Source organism: Lampetra planeri, chromosome 11, assembly GCF_965212315.1.
Source record: "Lampetra planeri chromosome 11, kcLamPlan1.2.h2, whole genome shotgun sequence".
Lineage (NCBI taxonomy): Eukaryota > Metazoa > Chordata > Hyperoartia > Petromyzontiformes > Petromyzontidae > Lampetra > Lampetra planeri.
The window spans coordinates 6,545,629-6,572,000 of record NC_136117.1 but is presented as its reverse complement, the minus strand read 5'-3'; the positions used below and the strand labels follow the sequence as shown (position 1 = coordinate 6,572,000).

Here is a 26,372-nt window from a genome sequence, read left to right as displayed (position 1 = left end):
TTTGGGCCCAGCACTAATAGAGAGGAAGCCCACGCCAAGTTATTGTAACAATTGCACCCAGTGCCGGATTATTCTAGTAGCAAAAGTAGGAAATCTGCTTACGGGCCCCGCAATTTCAAGGGCCCCGCGCTAAATGCTTTCAAGCTATCAATTCCGGTTCAGTGATTCTCCACTTGCTCTATATTACTATAGTACTATACTGCCTTCAACTTTTATGAACGACTGGGTGTTTAAGGTTAGCGATTTGTCGCATTATCTGGCTGTATAGAAATTGAAAAAATACAATTACTTTTCTGTGCAAGTAAAAAAATGTGTGTTTTAATATTTATGTGTTTATTTTTTTATTTAGGGCCCCTTTATAACATATGCTACAGGCCCCGCACTAGCTTAATCCGGCACTGATTGCACCCTCCTGCACGCACACACTTTATGGGGTGTCTGCGCTATGCTGTCTTGAACGTACAATAATTTACTTGAGGAATCCACGAGACTGAACAGGGGAAATGAAATGAAAGCACTGTTTTCAGAGTGAGCGTTGTTTGCGATCCGACGGCTGAGATTGAGAACCGCGCCAAAGGAAATCCAGAGGACGCGATGATTTATTCCAACTTTGCACACATGTTTGCAGTAAAAATGGAGCATTAATCACCAGCAAAAATAAACGCGCTGTTCGCACAAGACTCGTACGATCAAACGTGAATCGCATTTGCATGAATAATCTCTTCGTATTATAAGTTGGACCTGCCAACGCGCTGAATATATTGTTATTTTTTTTTCACTGTTTGTTTTTGTTTCTCCGTTCACCTCTTCTGTAACCTCTTCTCACACCGTTACACTTGAACACGCTTTACTTAAAGGGGGGGGAAGGGGGGGGGCGAAACAAAGTGCTGACAACGCTGCAATTGCAGGCTACCGTGGACCGCCGTTGGGTGGTGTTCTGCCACCGATCCGTTTGAGTTCGAGCAAACAGCAGCGAGTGAGACGCCGTCCTTAGCTGGGGGCGGCTGTGGTGGTGGTGAGGTCAGTTCGGCTGGCGCCACTGGAGGGTTCCCCCCGTCTATTGTTCGGCATGCAGTCTGCAGCTCACACAGAGAGACGCCCCCCTGGGACTGTGGCTTCAGTGGATAGTAAACACTCTGGGTCACTGCTTCGCGTCGTCAAATATTCCACCCCACCCCCCACCACCTCCCCCACCTCCCTCCGTGTAGCCTAAACAGACTTTTGGGGCAAGTGCTTTTTCGCGAGCAAGCGCCTATGAAGGCCGGCACGGCACACGAGGGGGTGGGTGGCCAGCATCACGCCCGACCGCCTTTGTTTCCCTACCGTCGATTTGTAAACAATGTTTGCACAAATTTTGATTTAAAGCTTTCGTGACTGCAGGGATTCATATTCTTGGTTCTTTCGGTAAAGTCACGTAGAAGGGAAATAATAAAATAATATAAATATTAAACAATAAAAATTCTCACGACGTTTCGACTGCAACACAAGCAAACATCATCAGGTGTGAAATCCAGAATTTGTATTGTTTTATATTTATATTATTTTATTATTTCCCTTCTACGTGACTTTACCGAAAGAACCAAGAATATAACGTTTGCACAATGCACTCATTTGAGGCTGAGTCAACCTAGTGGAGGCCCAGGACCGGATCAGATAATCACTGGTGTTGGTCGTGAGCAGGAATCTGACTCGGGTCACCGGGCTCGGAGCGGAGTGCGCTAACCACTGTGCCACCGCTCCCCACACGATTTCCTACATTTATACAAAAGCAATGGGTGCAGCGGGTGGCACAATTGACTTACAATGCAGAAATCGCTGCTTCGATCGCCCGGTGCGGTAGGTGAAACAATGGTGCAGGTTTCTTAAATTCCCACTGCCTCTTTCCACCCAGCTGTATAAATAGTTCCACCACAGTTATTCAATCGGTATGTCACGTGCGATGGGATGAAGGGTAAGTCCTCCTCCTACCTCGTCCGTGGTGAGGTTCGCCCAGCATGAACAAGTAGGACAAATACCCTCTAGAGGACCTCCCTTCTGCCAGCGGTGATGTGAGCAAGCACTTGCAGGGCTGCACCTTTGCCTATTTCCCACAAGCAATAAGCCCTTACCCGGACTGGATAAGACATCAGGGCATCAAGCTGTCCGTGATCATATTTGTGAATCTTGCCAACGTATTACATTGCAGTGGCGTGAGCAAGCGCGTGTGGCTTTAAATGCAATCAGTAACGTTGGTTGTTTCCACGCTCTCTCAAAATAAAGCTCGGCTATTTCTTGAAGGTTGACAAACTCCTTTTCAGGTGTATTGTAACGTTTTTGATGATCTTTCTGAGTTACGTTGTTCCAAGCACACAACAATTGTCCACATTTTCCTGATTGCTGTAAGAACAAACGCTTGCGCACGGACACGTAGAAACCCCACTTTTATCAACGTAAAAATAACGATAATTTATAACCTTACGCCAAATTAATCACTGCGCGTCTCTGCAGGCCGTGTCGGTTGTTGGGGTTATTTTGCCATATTTCATCACGCTTCGTGTGGACTCACTGCTCATGATGTCAGCTGCGGCAGGGAATAAGAACCCAGATCGCCATGGTTTGTGTGCCAACCGTTGCACAACTTTCCCTACCGCTTGACGGGCATATGTGGTAGGAAACGGGCCAAGAGGAATAACGTTGAATGTTGGAATGATCGTTGGTTCGTTTCTCAGTCCGCTTGTCCTGGTGAGGGTCGCGGCGGCAGCGTGTTGAGTAGTGGCGGTCCACACCTCCCTGTCTCTGGCGTCAGACTCTAGCTCTACATTACTATACACTACACTATACACTACACTACTATACACTGCTATACACCACACTACTATACACTACACTACTATACACTACACTACTATACACTACACTACTATACACTACACTATACACTACCCTACACTACTATACACTACACTATACACTACACTACTCTACACTAGTATACACTACACTATACACTACACTACTATACACTACACTACTATACACTACTATACACTACACTACTCTACACTACTATACACTACACTACTCTACACTACTATACACTACACGATACACTACCCTACACTACTATACACTATACACTACTACTACACTACTATACACAGACTCTCGCTCTGCCTGGGGAGTTCCCAGGCGTCCCGCCAGCAGCGTGTGCAGGGCCAGCCCTGGGGGTCTTCGCCCAGTTGAATGTTTGTTTTGTAGCCGTGGCGATTATAATTATTACTCTATCGCGGCTCTCTGATTTTGTATTCCACAATATCTGGCGCCGTTACCGTCCTCTGCCTTTCGGACCAGAGAACGCCAAAAGGCGAACATCTTAACACCTGATTTTATTTCCAGGAAGGGCAACACCTATTCTCAGTCCTCATACTTGTGCAAATGCTGTCTGTGTTTCTCCAGACAGTTTCTCCAGGCCCCAAGATCCCACGGAATCACGAGCGCTAATGTCACCAACGAGCTTTCATCTAATTCTGCGGAAGAAGAGGCTTTTTTTTATTGTTCGAATTCGGTAACCGAAACTCAATGTTTCAAGAGGCGTGATGCACGTGAATGTGCACCGCGTGTACAATGCGTCACGGAGCCGTCTGGAATGAGCCGCACGTGGCCGACCTTTGCCCTGACTCTCAGCGGGGCTCCGCGACTCCTCCTGGGTCGCCGTGGAACTTTCTCGTCCGTTCGCGAAATGAAAATTATTACATTCTTTGGGTCTTTCGGTAATAAGTCACGAAGATAGGTTCAAAGAAAATAACAAAAAAAACTACGACGTTTCGATCGCAACATGTGTTTCGATTAATTCCTGCAGTCACGAAAGCTTTAAGTTAATAAAAACAAAATATTTTCGTATTTTTTTTGGGAATTGCTATATTTTATTCGAATTGAACAGCTACAAATCCCGGGACGTTCATTAGTTGTTTTGGCAGACTGTTTGCGGCTTGAGTGTGGGTCCCCTGACTTGTTTATCACGATTGTCTTTGCTCTCATTGTGTTTTCTTTCCGCAATACGAAACAAAAACGCGTGCCGGCTCTCCTGCTGCCGTATTCTATCCATCGGGATTTCCCCCGACGATTCCGACGTAAACGGAGACTCGTCGTCCCCGTTGGGGAGCTCCACCTGATTTGTATTACTAGTTTTTTTACAACGCCATCCAACACCGCTTGCTTACACCACCGCATCTGTGCGTCGTCGCTCCGCACGCCGGGCGGAAGCGAGTTCGTCGTTTGGTCTGCAACGACGTGAAAATGTTGACAGCCCGTACGTGGTGTCACCGGGGGTGAACGTGGCTCACGCGAACTCCGCTCATCCTCGCAGCCGCCGCTATTGGCTTGGGCATCGAACAAAAGACGGCGGTCACCGCATCGCGCGCTTCCTTTCGCATGCGGGTCTTGCGGCCGTCTGGAATGCTCTTCCTGCCGATATTAGGAGGCCTCTGGAGCTTTCAGATGCGGGTCTTGCGGCCGTCTGGAACGCTTTTCCTGCCAGCTTGTAAATTCACTTCTTTAGAACTGATTTTTGTGTTTCGTTTGTTGTCCTTCCCCCCCCCGCACCTCCGATTACCATGGTTGGCTACGTACGGTGCGAAATAAGTTCAACATCCGTACGTACATATTGCACGCGGCATTCTGTGCGGCCGGCCGTGCTCAGAAAGGTCCCTTGTGCTCAGTGACGAGCAGATCGTACGGTCACGCCCACACGTCGTCTGTCCGCCTGTGTCGATGGTCAAAGGAAATTTGTTCTTTTTTCAATGCGGAAAGGAAGCAAGGCTGCGTGCGAGGTGATGTCATGCGATTGCCTCTAAGGGTCAGGAGGTCAAAGGTGAAGGTCGTAATGGCCCGTCAACAGCTCGCAAATGGAAAACAATCAGTAGAGCCAAGGGAAGCGCCGTGGCGACGCAGAAAAGCACATCGGTGCTTTATTTATTTTTCGTGTGTGTGTGTGGAAATTTTGAGTTATTCAAATATTGTTTAGATAACGTTTTAGGCGCCTTTGTCGGTGGAGCAATGGCGCAGTGGTTAGCGCACCGTGCAAGTAGCCAAGTTCGACTCCCGGCCGCGGCTAACGTCAGCGGAGATTGATTTCTGAACTGGGCATCCGCCCTTCACCAACCCTGCAGTGACCAGCGTGGTGAAGCGTGGTCCAAACAGCCGTCCCCGCCCCCCAGGCCAGCAGTGGATTGACAAAGCGTTGTCAATGACTAATCTCTGTCCTTGAGAGCTGATTGCATGCGGTGGCGAGGCAGGTGACCGCCACTGCTATCTACGTGCCTACCACTGCTCGAAGGACAGCCGATGCGGTTGCGTTAATGGTACTCGCATATTGATTTGATTGGGGGCCGTCCATAAATGACGTCACGCACCTAGGGGGGGGGGGGGTCAGACATTTGTGACGATGTGTGACGATGGGGGGGGGGGGGGGTTGAGAAATGTGACGTCACATCAAAATGCACAACTTTAAATAAATATAGACAACACGTTCTACTTAATTAAATAGACGTTTTAATAAATGTTTTCTCCTACAACATCAGAGTGCAGCGCCACATTAAATACGCACTACAATGACAATAGTTTAAAGCGATTTGAAGCATGTTTTTTTTTTGGGGGGGGGGGGGGCAGAGCTTTGTGACGTCATATTTGAGGCGGGGGGGGGGGGTCTGACTTTTTGTGACGCCGTGTGACGAAGGGGGGGGGGGGGTCAAAAATCGTCCAAAATCGCGTGACGTCATTTATGGACGGCCCCATGGCACGTAGGTTTTCGCGCTTGTACCCGTACTGCGCTCTGGTGTTTGTCGTTGTGGGGTTGTACAGCGCGTTGCCTGTAGCATCACGTCTCGCGTATCGACCCACGTGTTGAGAACTGCATCGGGAACAGTTCCTGAATTCCATTATCACTGGCCGCTCATATCTGATACCATTGTCGCGTGACTGATAAGAGGCAGCAGTAGGCTTACTCTTATCCACCATACTCAATAGCAGGAAGACACACTCTTAGTATGTTGAAAATCAACATTGTTGTTCGTGCTCGTTTCTTTTTGACAGTCCTGAGCCAGGAATGGAAGTTCTACATTGCTATGGCAGGGACCCGTATATTTTTAGGGTGCATGCGTATTCCACCACGTGGTGCAACTTCAGTGGACGAGACTCATCTCACCAACCACGGAGGGACGATGGCTTGTGTTAACCCGAACCAGGGAACCCGGTGCCCCACTGATTGAGATCTCTGCTGTTCAACCGACTTAGCTACATCCCATCCTCACACAGAACCTAATCCACAGCTAAGCCGCACAGGGCCACGCTGTAATATGTGATATTTGCACGCGTCTAAGGTGGGGGGGCCTTACCGACAACACACCTCGTGTGTTATGAAGGCTGCACCCGACGCAGACGTCAACGGTGTTGCGTCTTGAGATGAGTATGAACGATAGCGTGGTGGGGTGGGGTGTGGGGTGGGTGGGGTGGGCGGGTGTTGGGAGAAACTTTGCATACTCGAGGCACGGCGAGGCGTCTCTGCGCGTGACCCTGAATCTCCGCGCAGTGGAGAAAGTCGGAGGGAGTTGGTGCGGTGCGGGGGGGTGGAGGCGTTCCCTGCACTCGGAGGCATCTGTGGAATGGGAAAGGCCGTTCTTTTTTTGCTCTCCGAACTGCGTTGAGCTTACTTTGATCGGCGGTCGCGTTCATCGCAGTCAATGGCCTATCCACTGCTCGACGAAGGGTGCATTCTCTCACGATCCTGCGACGCGGCGATCCACCGCCCTGGCGCCCGCACACGAGCTGAGCTGATTTCATCGCTCCATCTCTCCTCGGTGGACCCGCTCGAGGACGCGTTCCATTCCTTGGCTGCCCACTCCGTCATGAGCCTTGACCGCCGGTCATCGTACCCTCTGGCGACGCGTCCTGCCCAAGTCCACTCACTTTTCTTGGCAGTTAGAAGTAATCTAGATTTGAATGAGTATAGCTATAAGTAATGAAACTGCGCGTGTTCTCTAATCCACGCGTTCCTATTTCTGTCTTCCAATGTCATCCCGAGCATGCGTCCCTTCATGCATCCCTGCGCATGTTTGGGGTTCTTTCCCACACTCAGTTTTGTCAACGACCGTGTTTCTGAACCACGCGTCATAGGCACACAGGTACCGTTACTTTTCACTGTTAGGATCAGCTTCAACAAAATCACTTTCGCCGGCTCCCGTTGGTTGCATTAGCGCTCGTGACTCCATAGGATCTCGGGCCTGGAGAAACCGTGTGGAGAGACACAGACAGCATCTGCACAAGTATGCGAATTAGGAATAGGTGTTACCCTTTCTGGCAATAAAATATGTGTCAAGATGTTCAAACCCCAAATAAATACCTTTTGCTAGGAATTGGTCATGGTTTTCATACTTATCTTTTCATAATTATTTTTTCATAATTATTTTTCATAAATATTTTTTTCAATTATTTTTCATACTTATGTATTCATACTTATTTTTTCATACTGATTTTTTCATAATTATTTTTTCATAATTATTTTTCATACTTATTTTCAATGATATAGCTGCTCACCCCAAGCTATAAATGCTCTGGTAGTGGCATTGCCTTTGGACTGTTCGCCTTTTGGCTACCTATTATCAGAGCGTGTTTTTTTTTATCTATTTAGTGTTTGAACATATTAACACCTGTTTTATCACCAGAAATGGTAAAACCAATTCTTATTTTTCATACTTTTGATACTGACAAAAAAGGTCCCATGACATCTACACAAGTTTTAATAAGAGATGCTGCGCCTGGAATAAACATTTATTTGGAGACGCTGCTGCATCGGCAGTGGCGCACACGCACAGTGAACAAAACACTCGTCAACAACACTGCCTTGAAAGAAAAACACGACGTAAAATCGGCGACGTTTTGGGTAATGACCCTTCTTCAAAGTAAGGTTGTCTCAAGCGCATTGCCTTAATGATGTGTGACATAGTGTCCCGAGACAATGTTACAGTCACATGATGTGACTTTTATTTTGGATGATGCCACATTCTAATATAATCTTTTTGGATTGCGTTTTAATCTAACTACTGTAATTAACATAATAAATGAACTCAGATCTCATCAGATCTCAAATGCTAAGCAGGACAGTGATTGGATGGGTGACCTCCATGCGCGAAAGGCGGCGGTTGAAAGGCATTGTGGGAGGCAGAGGGTGGTGCAGCAAAACCCCCCTCGCCTTCACCAGTGTGGTGAAGTATGGTCAAAAGTCCCTCACGGCCCCGTTAGACCTTGTCATGCCCTCATCCAGCAGCGGATTGACAAGAACAGGCGGCACATGTACTATCATCGGACATTAGGCCTGAATTTGCTGTTGTTTATGTATTTTAACTGAAATAAATTTCCCATTTCTTTTGGGGGCATTTGCCTTGCTTTCTGATCTGTTGAAGGCTTGCGTTCATTTGTGATGGTGGGGGGGGCACAGTAAGTGTGCACTCGTTGAGTAATCTATGAGCCTCTTGTTTTTACAGGCGTATTTATTTTTATCCAGCGGTATCCAGAATCGCAGCTGAACCAACCATTGTTCCTGGTGGGATTGTAAATGTCTCTTATAATGCAATTTAACATCTGCATTCATCTCAGCTGTAACCACGGTGAATGGCTCAGCGTTTAATGCCACTTTAAACGTTATTTCCGAACAAGAAAATGCAGTTGGTAGAACATCTTCATCATTATCAACAATCAACGCCATCGCCATCACCACCGCTATCATTATCAACATGAATATTTTTTCGTCAATCATCATCATTCTCACCACCACCACCACCACTGTATTTATCACCATCTTCATCGTCATCGTGTCTCCAGAGATGGTAAATGAGCATCAGCTGATGTGCCTTCACTTCACAGCAAGTTGTCACTGGTTGCTTCTTTTGAGAGATGGGGCCCTGAAATAAGGAGATGGAATTTCTACATCAGGCTCAGCACTGCCAGTGGAGATGAGAACTTTCCAATGATCATCTGTGACATGCGTTTGCTTGGCTTTTTTTTAAACAATAACGCATTTGTAACATTTGCAAACGCCCACGATTGTACTGTACAGCTAATCCCTCGTTTCTCCAAGGGGTTTGCTCCGGAAATGCACGTCAATAGCAAATTAAGCGGATAACGATATTGTCGTTTTGAACCTTCCATAAATAAACTATTAAATACATGAACATTATAATAAGAACACAACAACAACAACAACATTGGTGATAATGAACATAAATAAAATACATATAAGTAGTTAGGCGTTAAATAATCATCACTTTATCTCTCACCACTTTATCTCTCATCACTTTATCTCTCACCACTTTATTTCTCATCACTTTATCTCTCGTCACTTTATCTCTCGTCACTTTATCTCTCGTCACTTTATCTCTCGTCACTTTATCTCTCATCACTTTATCTCTCAACACTTTATTTCTCATCACTTTATCTCTCGTCACTTTATCTCTCGTCACTTTATCTCTCGTCACTTTATCTCTCGTCACTTTATCTCTCATCACTTTATCTCTCATCGCTTTCTCTCTCATCACTTTATGTCTCGTCACTTTATCTCTCATCACTTTATCTCTCATCACTTTATCTCTCATCACTTTATCTCTCATCACTTTATCTCTCATCACTTTATCTCTCATCACTTTATCTCTCGTCACTTTATCTCTCATCACTTTATCTCTCATCACTTTATCTCTCATCACTTTATCTCTCGTCACTTTATCTCTCATCACTTTATCTCTCTTCACTTTATCTCTCATCACTTTATCTCTCACCACTTTATCTCTCATCACTTTATCTCTCATCACTTTATCTCTCTTCACTTTATCTCTCATCACTTTATCTCTCATCACTTTATCTCTCATCACTTTATCTCTCATCACTTTATCTCTCGTCACTTTATCTCTCTTCACTTTATCTCTCATCACTTTATCTCTCATCACTTTATCTCTCATCACTTTATCTCTCATCACTTTATCTCTCATCACTTTATCTCTCATCGCTTTATCTCTCATCGCTTTATCTGTCATCACTTTCTCTCTCATCACTTTATCTCTCATCACTTTATCTCTCACCACTTTATCTCTCACCACTTTATCTCTCATCACTATCTCGCATCACATTCTCTCTCGCCACTTTACTTAATCACTTTCTTTCTCTCGATGCAGTCGTGGAGAGTTCGCGGATGGCCACAATCGCGGATAGCAAGTTCGTGAACAAAACGAGGGAATTCCGTGCTGCATTTGAAACAGACACCAAGATATTCTTGCGAGGAAACCCTTGAAACAATACCGATTCAAAAGCAATTCTAAGCGGTGGCGCACGTGCTGCGTTCGCAGTTAATGAGTTATCCGAGGTCAAGAAAGCCGGCTCCCTTTATCTCATCAGGCCACTCGCTCACATGCGAGCCAAGCGCTCGTTGGTTTGTCTCGTATAACTATCCAGCTTTGATTCGGAAACCCACTTCGGATAGCCGGCGGTAATCCGCAAACCAAAGGAAATAAGAAAATAGGGGCTAAATACAAACTAAAAAGTGTCACGGGAAGGGTGCTGTTGTGATAGAAATTTACCAACTAAAGTAGATGTTTTTTTTAAACTTCTTCTTGCAAATACCCTGGGGGCAATTTCGCTAAATATAAGGAGCTGTCCTAAGTTCATTACGTTTGCGACATTGGCCCCAGGTGGCCTATAAGCCTCGAAGCTAAAAGGTTGATGATGTCTAAGCAGCGCTTTTGGACATTTTCACAGGGAGTGCGGCAAAACAGAGCAATTAGGGCCACATTCTAAGCTACTTAGAGCGGCAATTACATGTGACCCACTTTACAAAGTGCGGCAAAATTGAGTCATTTTATGAAATTATGTACTATTACTGTACGCGTGATGCCATTTTAATAGAATTCGCACAAAGCCACGGTCTACTTCTTGTGTGCCTCCCATGTTGATCCTCGGCGCTTCCCTGTAATCATTACTGCCGGCTGTGATGTTTCTGAGCTGATGAAGCGGTGAGTTGCTCAATGACGAGTCCACGCTTCCAAACGCCAGTCTGGGTCAACAATAACCCCACCGACTCGCGTTCATCGTCGTGTTCACTCCTCGGGACATCGCCACCCATCGCCCTGGCTATCGGACGTTGCTTTCGGATTACACCGGGAGTGGGGGCTGGGGGGTTGTTGGGATGTTGTGCTGCACAACAACAACAACAACACGAGGTGCAAACCCAACACAAACATGGCAGAGCTGTAACATCAGCGATAACCCGGACAACCGACGCTGCGACGTCGTCGTCGTTGTCGTCGTCGTCGATTGCTCAGAACGTCGAGGTGACTGCAACACATGGTGGGAGGTCAACGGTGAATGTCGAAAGGAGAGACTTGGTCTCGACCATGCGAACGTGGAATTTCCACCACTGGATCAGAACGGCCAGTGGGGATGAACGTTGATTGAAACGCGGGGACACTATATCGTTCATTATTTTATTATTACTATTATTATTATTATTATTCAAAGGTGATTCGTGTGCCAAGCGAGAGGCATTTAAACCGCATGCATCTTGTTGTGAAACGCAGCCAAGGGATCTGATGTCACATTCCAGCCACCTGCAAGGACTCTGCTTATGGCCCCAACTAGACTTATGAAACGGTGGCTTTCAGTGGAGATGCAAGGGCTGAGTGTTATTGTAACTTTATCCAATTCTATAACTTGCCTCCTTGAGAGTGGCAGCCAAGGCAAGTCACAGCACGTGCTGGAGAAGCGATACCGCTCCCCGGCACGGAGCAATACTGACCGTGTCAGATCTTTGAGTTAGACAAAATGCCTTACATTAGTGTTTAGTAAAGGAGCTACAAGTTCGCACACATTATGTAGATCCAAACTTCCGATTTAGCACGTGCATTTTATTTTACGAAAGCTTGGAATCAAGATTAGCACATCACCATGGGCAAAGTGGTGCATTCTGACAGTTGGTTCTTCATGGCTTGTTTTAAAAAAAACATCAATATGAGAACATACAAATATGCATCAATTTCAGTACTGAGAACGATTGTTTAAGGGCGCTTTATGAATTTTAACTATTATTATTCCAGAGATCTCTGGTTCGACAAGCATTCAGGAGAGAGGCTATATTCTTGGGTCTGTCGGTAAAGTCACGTAGATAGGTTCAAAGAATATGACAAAAAACTACGACTATTTTCTTTGAACTTTGTTCCGTCCCGGATATTACTGTCCCGTTCGAATTGGTATCGTGCGTTTGTTTCCATGTCATTTGCACAGTCGTGTTCAATCCGTTCACCTCTATCTAACATTAGCATTAATACGCAAACAATCATTTGCAATTCTTATACAGCCCCACGCACGTATCATTATCGTAATCATAGTAATCACCAACACTTAATATTCATAGCACGCCACCCGCGCAGGACGGCTCGAGGCGTCCTGCGGCAGGTTACTCCCCGCGTGGCGGCTGCCCCTGTGAGTCGCAAAGTGCCTGCGCCGCCGGTCGGCAAGCGGACGTCGGCCTGCCAGTAGGGAGCGATGTTGCTCTGTGGCTATCCAGTTTATGAATTGATCGAGCAATTGACCCCATTTGCTCAATTTGAATCGTGATGTGAGCGCAACAATCAATTTCGACGGACGAATCGACGCGTCGTTACGCGCGCCTAATAAGAGCGTCGTCTTTATTTCCCTCCCCCCCCCCCCGCGTGACAGGATCGTCCTCTTTGCAAGCCGAGCGGGCGGACGGACGGACGGAGGGATGGAGAAGCGGGCGGACATGAACGGGCGCGACGACGGCTCCGAGCCGCTCGTGGCGGCGGCCGAGAAGGAGCTGGCCGAGGACGCGGCGTGGAAGCGAATCCAGAAGAACACCTTCACGCGCTGGTGCAACGAGCACCTGCGCGCCGTCGGGCGGCAGATCGACGACCTGCAGCGCGACTTCTCGGACGGCCTGCGCCTCGTGGCGCTGCTCGAGGTGCTGAGCCAGAAGCGGATGTGCCGCAAGCACCACGCGCGGCCCACCTTCCGCCAGATGCAGCTGGAGAACGTGTCCGTGGCGCTGGAGTTCCTCGAGAGGGAGAACATCAAGCTCGTGTCCATCGGTGAGGGCGCGACGCGTCGAGGTCTGGCTCGAGCGGCATCCCTCGAGGCACTGATGACGATGGTGCTGTTTGTGCCTGTGGGGATGTTGGTGACGCCGGTGGTATTGGTGCGGGCAGTGTAGCGGTTAGCGCACACTGCACTACGAACCCAGTGACGATTATCTGAACCAGTCCTGAGCTTCACCTAGGTCGACTCAGCCTAAAATAAGTTCCTGGTCTGATGTGTAAACATCGCCACTAGGGAGACAAAGGCGGCCGGGCGCGGTGTTGGCCACCCACCCCCTCGTGTGTCATGCCGGCCTTCATAGGTGCTCGCTAGCAGCACTTGCCCCAACAGTATGTGAAGGCTATACGGGGATTTTTGTCCTTGTTTTTATTGGAGTTGGTGATTGTGCTGATGGTGATGCTGCTAGTGGTGTTGGTCGTGGTGCTGTTGGTGTTGGTAGTGGTTCTATTGGTGTTGGTAGTGGTGGTGGTGGTAGTGGTGGTGGTGTTGGTAGTGGTGCTATTGGTGTTGGTAGTGGTGGTGGTGTTGGTAGTGGTGGTGGTGGTGTTGGTAGTGGTGCTATTGGTATTGGTAGTGGTGGTGGTGGTAGTGGTGGTGGTGTTGGTAGTGGTGGTGGTGTTGGTAGTGGTGGTGTTGGTAGTGGTGCTATTGGTGTTGGTAGTGGTGGTGGTGGTGTTGGTAGTGGTGGTGTTGGTAGTGGTGGTGGTGGTGTTGGTCGTGGTGCTGTTGGTGTTGGTAGTGGTTCTATTGGTGTTGGTAGTGGTGGTGGTGGTAGTGGTGGTGGTGTTGGTAGTGGTGCTATTGGTGTTGGTAGTGGTGGTGGTGGTGTTGGTAGTAGTAGTGGTGGTGTTGGTAGTGGTGCTATTGGTGTTGGTAGTGGTGCTATTGGTGTTGGTAGTGGTGGTGGTGGTAGTGGTGGTGGTAGTGGTGGTGGTGTTGGTAGTGGTGGTGGTGGTGTTGGTAGTGGTGGTGGTGGTGTTGGTAGTGGTGCTATTGGTATTGGTAGTGGTGGTGGTAGTGGTGTTGGTAGTGGTGGTGGTGTTGGTAGTGGTGGTGTTGGTAGTGGTGCTATTGGTGTTGGTAGTGGTGGTGGTGTTGGTAGTGGTGGTGGTGGTGTTGGTAGTAGTGGTGGTGGTGTTGGTAGTGGTGCTATTGGTGTTGGTAGTAGTGGTGGTGGTGTTGGTAGTGGTAGTGGTGGTGTTGGTAGTGGTGGTGTTGGTAGTGGTGCTATTGGTGTTGGTAGTGGTGGTGGTGGTGTTGGTAGTGGTGGTGGTGTTGGTAGTGGTGGTGTTGGTAGTGGTGGTGGTGTCGGTAATGTTGGTGGTGCTTCTGGTTGTGGTGACGGGGCTGTGGTTATTGGTGGTGGTTGCTGGTAGGTGTGTTGTCACTGGCGCCGATGATTGTTTTGGTGGCACTCGTGGTCTAGAGTTTATGATAACACAAACTCTTGCAGGATATCAATGAAGACGTGTGATAGATCACTTAGAAATCTTTCCCGCATTGCTGCATTTGGGGCTACGTGGACATTTAAACAATAATATTTTGCTCCATGTCCAGGCAGACATCGTGCGAGTGCGAGCAAGAGGCAAACCAAGGGACTTAGTAGTCTGTTACGGCGTTTGTATTTTCTCAAAGTACTTTCGCTTGGCACTTTTCCTTCCATCGATTCGTTACGAAATGGCCGCTGCAATGAAGGACACGGAGATATTTATACACACACACACGTCTATTTGCAGCGGAACCCAATTAGACCGAACATGGCTGTGGTATATTCTAATAAGGGTGGCCTTAATGATGAACTACTATAATTGAAGTCCAATGGGGGTGAATATTTTTTTCCCTGCGTAATTGGTTCAATTGAAATACGATGAAATACTGCGTTTCGTAACAAATCCCATCTGCACGTTCGTTATAACATTTCTTAGAAGGTGTACTTCGTTGTGTAGAGCAAGTTGCAGCCGTAATAACTCAGACGGTGCCGCAGTTGTTGAGCACAGCGTTGTGGCAACGCGTAACGTTGCATTTTACCGGCGTACTGATGGTAAATGTGCGTTGGGTTTCCGCGCCGAAACAGGTACGAGCCCTTGGGGCCAAACTGTGACAAGACAATGGATTGGCACACCACTAACGATAGCATCGAGACATGTGTACATATGTCTACTGCACAATATTTGTTGTAGTCCATTAGTTTTCACAGGCAGATACAATACTACATTCTGAATCACCAACCGATTTTTGGGCTTTTTGTAAATATACATGCTCTGATCTTGCAATAATACAAGTAAAATGAGGGTTAATAGTTTACAAGTTATTAAAAAAGTTGTTTAACTTACAGAACCCGCCGAGTGTGTTGGTGCGTGCCAACAATCCAACATGTTGGAGGTGGGGGTTGATGGATCACATAGAGATGAAACCTGCCTGAGGCTCCCATCTGCTGGTTAGCGCGGTGCCTGCACTCGTCAACGTGGGTTTCCTAGGACTTTGCTTTCTTCCAACAAGAGATGTTCTTTTTTAAATAATAATAATACAAAAATTACCAACTTTAAATTTAATATTCGGGGATTTTGGTGAAACGTTTGTTTTAAACCGATAGAGCTCTCCGATGTGCCTGGGTTCATATCTCGTGCTATTAGGCCAAAAGGCGAAACGTACAAAAAACATGGCAAGTATCACAAAGGGCAATTCTTATTTCTGATACTGACAAAAAAGTTCCCGTGGATATAACTGCTCAACCAGAGCTAGACGTGCTCCGGGTCTAGACATGGTGAGGCTAGGCCATAAAGAAGGCTGCCTTTGGTGAAGGCCAATCAGTTTCAAAGACAAAGTTCTAGATTTGAAGCTTTCGTGACTGCAAGGATTCATACTCTTAGGTTTTTTCGGTAAAGTCACGTAGGTAAAAAATAAAATTAAAAGTTAATAAAAGTAATAATGGAAATAAAATACAATAATAAATCACGACGTTTCTGATGACGTTTCTGATGACGACGTTTCTGATGACGGAGACTTGTGTTGCTTCCGAAACGTCGTGATTTATTATGTTATTTTATTTCCATTATTACATTTATTAACTTTTAATTTTATTTTTTACCTACGTGACTTTACCGAAAAAACCTAAGAGTATACCATATATACTATCAGAGCGTGTTTGTTTGAATGTTTTGACACAAGCGTGTGCGGTGAATGCGCACGTGACGCCTTGCAAGAGGTATCTGTGTTTGACGTTTGAACATCTTAACACCTATGTTATTGCGAGAAGGGGGCGAACCCCTATTCTTATGGGTTGATATCAGAGGTGGGACAAAGTCATTGTTATGCAAGTCCAAGTCGAGTCGCAAGTCATCAAATTCATGACTCGAGTCTGACTCGAGTCCAAGTCACATGACTCGAGTCCACATCTCATAGGTGGGACAAAGTCATTGTTATGCAAGTCCAAGTCGAGTCGCAAGTCATCAAATTCATGACTCGAGTCTGACTCGAGTCCAAGTCACATGACTCGAGTCCACATCTCATAGGTGGGACAAAGTCATTGTTATGCAAGTCCAAGTCGAGTCGCAAGTCATCAAATTCATGACTCGAGTCTGACTCGAGTCCAAGTCACATGACTCGAGTCCACATCTCATAGGTGGGACAAAGTAATTGTTATGCAAGTCCAAGTCGAGTCGCAAGCCATCAAATTCATGACTCGAGTCTGACTCGAGTCCAAGTCACATGACTCGAGTCCACACCTCTGGTTGATATCGTGGCAAATTGCGCCGTTCGCCCGCGGATACCCGCGTGTCGCATTCAACGCGCGGAGAGGCACGGCGCGCAACAGCGAGAGAGTTGCGTGCGGCGAGCGTGGCCACGGCCTGTTGCTGGGACGCGGGGCGCGTCACGGAAACCTCCCCGTGCGGGCAACTCACGCGCGGCCAGGCGTGGACTAGCACTCCGAGGCGTGTGTGTGTGCGTGTGTGTGTGTGCGTGCGTTCGTGTGTGCGTTCGTGTGTGTGTGTGTGCGTGTTTGTGTGTGCGTGTGTGCGTGCGTTCGTGTGTGCGTTCGTGTGTGCGTGCGTTCGTGTGTGCGTTCGTGTGCGTGTGTATGCGTGTGTGCGTTCGTTACCGCGTTCGTGTGTGCGTTCGTTATCGCGTGCGTGTGTGCGTTCGTGCGTGTGTGCGTTCGTTATCGCGTTCGTGTGTGCGTTCGTTACCGCGTGCGTGTGTGCGTTCGTTATCGCGTGCGTGTGTGCGTTCGTGCGTGTGTGCGTTCGTTATCGCGTTCGTGTGTGCGTTCGTTATCGCGTTCGTGATCGCGTTCGTGTGTGCGTTCGTGCGTGCGTTTGTGTGCGCCCATCACGCTCGGATGTCTGATTTCTCCCCCACCCCTCCCCATTCCCCCCGATTTGACCATTCCTATTCAATCTCATCACATCAGCTCGCAACGTCAGGCCACGCAGCGGCTGCTCTTGCAGCCGGGAGGGTGTTTCCCTGCTGCATGCGTTTTCCTGGTTTTTTTTTGTGTTACGGCTTCCAGGATGCGATTTGTACTTCACGTGCGAGTGTCACTGTTTTCGTTTCAACCGTGCTATCAGCCATGTCACGAGGTGACGAAACATCCTTCTGGAACGTCTAAAGTCAGCAGAGCGTTGCATTATGTCAGAGAGTGACCCTGGAAACTGACACCACGATGCTTGTTCCGCAGTCACTTTTCACGAGCGTCTCTCGCTAAACACTGACACCCCCATTCATGCTGTGTGGAGGGGCACTTGAACGCACGCCTCATTTATATATCTATACGTGAAAGGGAGTCCACGCGAGTCGTCCTGGTAAGGGAACTTTATCGTAGCGATCAACACCAACACCTGCAGGGCACGAACACGCGGTGTTGACGTCCAGCCTTTTCGTCCCTGCTACACCGAGCCTTTATCTCACATCTCTTTAAAAACCCTCTCCCCCCCTCTCTCCTCTTTTATATCCCCTCTCTCTTCTCCCCCTCCTTATACACATTCTCTCATCTCCACCTCCTTCTAACCCCTCTCTCCTCTTTGTGTATCCAGTCTTCTCTCCGCCACCTCCTTCTAACCCCTCTCTCACCATCTCCCATTTTCCACCAAGCTGTATCTTTTTTTGGAAGTCATTCAGACTCTGTCTTCTCGACAGACCTGTTCTTCACCTGAGGACGGCTGCTTGCATTGTGGCCGAAACGTCGTGAGAATGATTTTATGATGTTTTATTTGTATTATTTTATTATTTCCCTTCTACGTGACTTTACCGAGAGAACCAAGAAGAAGAAGCTATATCTTTTTGGAGCTTTCTCCAATCCCCTAGCCCCCCTTTCGCACCTTTCTATGCCAGCTCCCTTCTTTAATGGTTTCTTTGAGCGTGCTCCCTTGACCTTTGCGTGACCCCCACACTCAATCCTGACCGTGTCCCCGCACGAACTCTACAAAAGCTTCAATAAGGTCAGTTGAGACGAGGTAAAGAGGTGGATAAAGTGGGTTGGAGTTGCTGCTGGAAAGATGCCTAAAGTACACAGCGCTTCAAACGGTGCATATTTCTTTATAAATGTTGTTTTGTGTGTTTTAGTTTGTTGTGCTTCCCCCGCAACTCCGATTAGTACGGTTGGCTACATACGGTGCGAAATAAGTTCAACATACATGTTGCCTGCGGTGACATGCGGATCAGAACCATGGCCATTTGTGAAGAAAATGTCAAAGAAAATCTTAAAAGTTAACAGAAAATAATGCACAGATGCAAGCTTGTAATTGTATTAAGAGACACTCATATTGACTGTTGAGTAAGTAGGCTTGTGCAGGACACGTCACTGGCAGGGATAATGGCCAGTGGTCAAGACTCATGATGGTGTGGCAGCAAGGAAGGAACGTAGCAGAGAGAGAGCTTGTCCTACTGTGGAGTGGAGCAATGAAATCGGCTTGTACGCGGGTGCCGGGTGGATTGTTACAAGGCCGTAGACATGGAGTCAATATTGGGGGGGACCAAATCTTCCAGGGTGTCTGGGGTCCCCCCCCCAGAAAAAAAATCTAAATTTGAAAACTAATTTCCTGACTAAAATAAAAAAAAAATCACTAACACATCGGATGGACTTTCATTTATTTTTTACAATAATGTCTAATAGTGTATTGTATTACATTGCTCTGTTTTATCTTTTTTATCTTTTCTTGTTTCATTTTATGTAATGGCAGAGATTAGGGATTAATAAAGTACAACCATAACCACAATCATATAAACAGAAATATATTTTATAGCAATATATTGGGGGGGACATTTTTAGCATATTTTGGGGGGGGGGATATCCCCCCCCCAATATATATTATAATTACGGCCTTGGATTGTTACAACGCAGGAGGGCGAGAGAGATGGCGATGGTTTGTGGATTTTACAATGGCTGCGGATGATGATCATGATTTTGGAATCAAATTGCATGAGAACATTTCGTTCAGCAACGTTCGCAGGGGTGAGGCCATGCATAATTTGCACGTGGTTATATGGTTAAGGTTGATTTAATAACAGGAGGCTATCCAAAGTTAAAGCCGGGATCTCAGCAGTGCTGGTACCATGCCCTTACACATAATTTATGGGAACCCTGAATCACCCAGCCACCGTTGGATTGGAATTTCAGGCCTCATTTGTGCACAGCCTTCAGCCTCACAGTTGTCTGCTTTGTGGTCATGTCTTGAGATTACTCACTTTGCAAACAAGTCACTCCAGCCTGCAGATTGGATTTGAACAATGAGCTCCCCATGTCAGTGGGCTGCTCCCTGCTGTGTACATAAACCACTGTCTCGTCTGACGAAGCCATGTGTTCTGCGTTTCCCTGCTTTTGCTTCCCCGCTGCGTAACCGGGAAATATGCTTCCAGCCACAAACGCAGGCAGCGTGTGCATGAATGTTCCCGAGTAGTCGACTCAATTACTCCTGACCGTGCAACTCCGGCCGACACTTGCTTGTACCGCGGCGAATCTCTCAAAGAAACAATCTAGTCCACTGAGAGCAAGGCAACATTTCTCCCTTTGAGACTGAATACAATGTAGTGGCAGTATGATGCACTGACTTCAATTAAATAGAAGGGAATAAAACAAAGTCTAGATTCATCGTGGACTCAGAATATATGGCCCACGAGGAGTTGTGATTCCATGGAAATGGCCGAGTCCCCACAATGAATCGTGGCTTTCTGTAAAATAAACAAACTAAAGGCTGTCAGTGTGCGTTGTGTGATGCTGTAATTGGCTGTGAGATGTATTGCCTTCTACTCAGCCATGTAAAATGTTCCTTTTATGTTTAAGGGCTTTGTGTCACATTCCCTTGCGGCGCAATCTGTCAGTGTTCCAACATTCACCGTTGCACACATAATTTGATCATTTATATCCAAATTGCTCGGCTTTAGTCAACAACGACGGACGAATTGAAAGTTCAGTAAAACATAATTTTGGGGCATCATTCCTAGTTTATTAGTAGGCGTCTGTCACAGGCATACGTGTGTCCGTGTGTGTGCTAGCACCCATGCGATGGAATAAAATGGTCCATTATAGAGGATGCCTAAGGGTCCAGGCTCTGGGAATTTGTGCCATTCATTAGAGGAGAGAAGTCGATGCAGTTTTATTTATAGGTTCGTTGAATCCATTACTAAGCGCATGAAACAGAAATATTCAAAGGCACGTTTTTCACCTGGTTTGGCACGAGCAGCGGATGAACCACCGAGGGAATGGAAACGCTCCAACGAAATAGCACTCTCCGCCACCATCGGCTTTACTCGAGTGTGGCGCTAGTTTGTGCGCGCGCAGCGTGTGCCCCGCATTCTTGAAGCGCTTGATGCAGCGCACGTGTAAATTTGTCACGCCTTAGCGATCATAACTCATGACAGACGGGGCAGTCTGGCGGTCTAGTGCTCACCACAGAGCCGCTGTTAGTTGGCGTGGGGGGCGCGCGTCAGCCCAGTAATTCGCGCGAGGAGTCGCCAATGCAAGCTGCCCACTAAAGGGAGGATGTACATTTTAACGATTTAAACTTAGTGATAGGTTTTTACCCTTTCAACTGGTACAAAAACGGACACCTTTATACAAGGCATCATGTTTGCAATAACCACAACACAAGCAGTCAAAATGCAAACACAAAGAAACAACTCTGATAATGATAATGATATGCACTGTCCTTATCATTATCAGAGTCATTATCATTATCAGAGTTGTTTCTTTTTGTTTGCATTTTGACTGCTTGTGTTATGGTTATTGCAAACATGATGCCTTGTACAAAGGTGTCAGTTTTTGTACCAGTTGAAAGGGTAAAAACCTATCACTATATTTTGCCACTGGTAAAGGAGGTCTCATAGTGTAAATGATTTAAACTTAATTTTGTTATTTTACCAGGTAAGGCCCACTGAGCCTATGTGCCTCTTTTTTCAGAAGTGACCAGGCTATCACAAGTGGCTTATCACGTGGAGATGTTTTATAGCAGCCACATATTCGAAACGCACGTTGCATCTAGGAAATCCACACGACCACGGGGAGAACATGCACACTCCAAATATACAGCAGGCGTCACGGTGGGGATCGAACCCGCGACCTCCTGAACAACAAGCGAGGTAGTTAACATCTCGTCACTGTAACAGAAGGCTAGTATTGTACGCTGGCTGGAATTTAAGTCCAAACGCGTGATGCATCATGAAAAACGCTTGCAATTTTTTTTATTCAAAACTGTATTTTAAATGTGTCTCCCTTCATCAAAGGACAATGCATATCAATAGGCTGCCACTTGGTGTAAGTGACATTGCCACACACAGATCAAATGTTGCTGCAACATGAATGAAAGCGCTGAGATTTGCTCGCGCGTGCTTGTTCGCGACAGCTCTTCTTATAAATACTCTGTCAAATCTACACGCTATTTGATGGCCATATTGGTTCCATGTTGTGTTGAAATCCCTGTCATATTTTTTCCAACGTGTTTGGTTATTGTTTGTGTACTTTAGTACTGTAGGTGCACCTTGGCAATCCCATTAATTGATATTGTAGGGTTTTTCTTCAAATATACTTTATACAAATATTTTTTTACATAACGTGATGAATATAGATGTTAAATTTTGATTTAAAGCTTTCGTGACTGCAGGGATTCATATTCTTGGTTCTTTCGGTAAAGTCACGTAGAAGGGAAATAAAAAAATGTTTTAAATATAAAACAATAACAATTTTTTATATTTGTATTATTTGATCATTTAGCATTATTTTATTATTTCCCTTCTACGTGACTTTACCGAAAGAACCAAGAATATAATATAGATGTTGTCACGTGAACCCATTGCGACGTACACGATTTTACAGACGTGATTCAACGTACGTATCGTGCCTCTCCCAATCGCGATTCATTGACGAATCGACACATCGTTCCACCTCGCATGCACTCATCATGCCTGGTGGCCACGCATTGTGCCTGCTACACCTTCGTTGCCTGCATCGCACCCTGCAGATCAACTGTCAGTTTTGTTCACTGCCTCTCTGAACTCTGGCCCACCTTAACAATTCTGTTTTGTATTTTTGGACCATCCATTCTGCTGTGTTGGAGTCATTCATTCTCAGTTATGACACTGCGATTAGTGCTTCTTCAGTGGAAAGCCCGAGAGAAGTAATTGAGCGCCAGTGTGTCGGCGACGGTGACGAATTGACTCGACGCAGCCACTTCAAGGGCCCTCTTTGCCGCACTTGACATTCTGCCCACGTGCAACAAAAGACATTGACCCGAATGACCCGTCAGCTAACTTTAATCCACACCGGCAAAAAAACAACAACCTTGCTCGTTCCTATTGAGATAAAAGACAGGAGAGAGAGAGATACATTTTTGGCTGAGAACAATTTAATTCTAGATTTGAAGCTTTCGTGACTGCAAGGATTCATATTCTTAGGTTTTTTCGGTAAAGGCACGTTGGTAAAAATTAAAATTAATAAAAGTAAAATAAAAAAAATCACGACGTTTCGGAGGCAACACAAGTCTCCGTCTTCAGGTGGAACCGTCACAGCACGACTGCTGTATCAAGTGAGAGCTACAGCAAACGTGCTGTGACGGTTCCACCTGAAGACGGAAGCTTGTGTTGCCTCCGAAACGTCGTGATTTTTTATGTTATTTTTATTTTACTTTTATTAATTTTAATTTTTTACCTACGTGACTTTACCGAAAAAACCTAAGAATATGAGAACAATTTGGTTTTCTCCACTTTAGCTCCACGCCTTGGGGAGGGTTGGCATGTGTTTTGTTTTGGGCGATGAATGGCGAGGACGATCCATCAGACTCGCTCAACTGTGCAAGGCTCCTGAAGCCACGAGCGCGATTGTCGACGACCTGTTGAGCTTCTTGGTTCTTTCGGTAAAGTCACGTAGAAGGGAAGTAATAAAATAATAAAAATAAAACATAATAAAATAATTCTCACGACGTTTCGGCCACAACGCAAGCAGCCGTCTTCAGGTGAAAACCAGGTCTGTGATATGTAAATTATTTTGTCAAGGCGCCCTTTTCCCCCCCTTCCTACCCAGCTTAAATATATGCTCCAAGCATGGTGCTGTTTCATTCAGACGCTGTCGCCTCGACAGCCCTGTTCTTCACCTGAAGACGGCTGCTTGCGTTGTGGCCGAAACGAGACCTGTTGAGCGTCTGCTGAGCGCCCGAGCGGATTTATTTTTGAAACATGGCGAAATGTTTTCCTCTTTTGTTGCCGTTCTTTCAATGAGATTATCCCGCCCAGTCTTGTGCGAAGACACACGTGGCTTTCGGCTGTGCCGAGCAACATCTGCGATGTGTCCGTCCCACTGCGACGGAATTGTCTTGTGTTTTACATTAGTCTTCCTGGCATTCGATCTGTAGCCATGGAAATCCGAGTGTTTCATGAGAGGGATTATGCCAACTCTTGTTTTTTTTAACCCCCTCAACCGAAGCAGCAGTGCCTAAAACGCCGCGTGCTAATTTGCACGCAACGTGCAGCGGAAACGTTTACCCACCCATTCCAGTGAGAGAGAGAGAGATTTTTAACCCAAAAGAATATTCCGCTAATATTATGAAGAAAAAAACAACAACTCAACGTACCGTAACTTCATGCCAAGCGTCTCTGAAGAAAAGTGCTCGATCGTAAAGTCATAAAAATAAGTATGTTGATGAACGACTGCGATAGCTGTCATCTTGAATAGGTGCCGCATCATAAAACATTGCGAACAGTGCCATGCACATCCATGAGCTATGTAGAGCTCATTTCCTGAGCTTACTCCCCATGTGTTATACAGTTTTCATTTAATTTACCGACATGTTTTGAAAATATTGCTTTTATATTTCTATATTAAGCAGATAACCTATGTGTGTGTGTGCATATATATGTCTGTAAGTCTGGAGTGGGGAGCTGTAGTGTAGTGGTTAGCGCTGCGCTGCGCTATGAACCTGGCGACCCGGGTCGATTCCTGCTCACGGTCAACACCAGTGACGATTATCTGAACCGTTCCTGGGCCTCCCCTAGGTCGAGTCAGCCTCAAATGAGTACCTTGTGTGGTGTGTAAACATTGCCACTGGGGAGACAAAGGCGGTCGGGCGTGGTGCTGGCCACCCACCCCCTCGTGTACCGTTCCGGCCTTCATAGGTGCTCGCTAACAGCACTTGCCCCTACAGTCTGTTAAGGCTATACGGGGGATCTTTGTCTTTTGTCCATCTGGAGAATTCTCCGTAAACCGCTCCACCAATTTTAACGAACGTTTACGTGAACGAAGGAGAAATGACAACAAAAGTAAGTTTGACCTCATAATCCGGATTATCCACCTGGCCGTCCTTTACCGCAACACCATTTACAATGTTCACATCGCCCCATTAAAACAAATCCATGTACAGTGGCAGGGAGAGCCATTGAGTTTCAATTGGCTTCCCACCACTGCATGTCATATAAACCGTGTGTGTGTTTTTTTAGGGTGAGTATCAGGTGAGTTGATGACTGGTGAAGGGTGAGCGGTGTCAGCTAAGCGGTGAATGTTTGACGAGGGTTCAGATATGTGTCACGTGTCATGGCACTCCGTCCATACGATGCCCTCTGGGATATATATAATGGTAAAGCAAACATCGTAGTTTGTTTATAGATTAGCTGTACAGCTCTGTGGTGTGTTTTCGGTTTGCGTCGCTGGGAGCTTCAGGCACTGAATTCAGTTCCTGAAGAAGCTACCAGCACGTGGATCGAAACGTCGGGCATCATGCCGAACAACGTGCAGTGCAACTCTAAAACAAACCTGACAGCTGTACAGCACAAAAATTAAAACACACGCAAGAGTAGAAGCTTCAAATATTTGCCAAACAAAAAATCACGTTTCTTAAGTAAAGATTGTAGACCTCTACTTGCAAAGCTGGAAGCAACACAGCAACGAGAGCGATAGTTGACAAGTTTCTTGAACCGCGTTCCAGTTGCGCGAGAGTGGAGAGACAGATTGAGGACATGAGTCTGTTAAAAAAATTAACCCGTAAAAACAAAGTTTTTTTACTATAAATCCTTTATATGCGTGGCATCGGTTTTATTTTATTATTCATTTCTGTTTTTCTTGAGTAAGAGTTTCATTTTTATCACATTGGTATTTTAAATGAAATATGAAATTTTTTTTTTCCTAAAAAGTGTAAAATTTTGGGGAAAAATTTTCACGAAAATAAATTGTCACGCACAACGAGTCTGTGTGCAAAATGTCAGCTCGATTGGATCACGGGAATTGGGTTAAAAAACGACCGAAAGATTTGCACGGTCGTAAGCACGCAAGCAAGCAAGCAAGTGAACTTAATATTAAGGATTTAAAAAAAGAGTCCAGGCCGTGTGAGGACAGAACGAGGAGGATAAATGTCCCATCCTTGCAGTGAGTCAACTCCACGTGGCACAAATCGAGATGCTTTCCCCTCGAAGTGTGGTGGGTGGGTGGCAGGGCTGACGTTCAAGTTCAAGTTCATTTATTAGGTATAGCCCTGTGAGCCATTCGGCTCTTGAATCGGGTGCAACCGCAACAAACAAAAATCAAAAACATGAACAAAAAAACATCTTAAAGTGAATATGTGACTAAGTGCAAACAGAAATCCAAGAAAAGACAGTAAAACATTGCAGAAAAAAAATCACCGTACATCAACGTGAAAGGGGGCAGCCTTTCGCTTCTCTCAGTGTGGCTCTGCTGCAGCTGAAATTCAAACTCCGTTTTCACTCTCAAGAGGTGGTACTCACTAGCGGAGAAGGCCTCTGCTTCCCAGGGCCCTGGTGCACGTTATTTA

The 26,372-nt window shown here is 46.3% G+C and overlaps 1 protein-coding gene across 1 annotated transcript in view; it reads left to right on the top strand.

The window, feature by feature from the left end:
- LOC144721235 (filamin-C-like) overlaps positions 1-26,372 on the top strand; it is a 95,515-nt gene that overhangs the window by 5,387 nt on the left and 63,756 nt on the right. The window contains exon 2 of the mRNA XM_078598687.1: positions 12,733-13,121. Within this exon, the coding sequence (XP_078454813.1) occupies positions 12,779-13,121 (343 nt within the window). The 5' untranslated portion in view covers positions 12,733-12,778. The remainder of the gene's footprint in view (positions 1-12,732; positions 13,122-26,372) is intronic.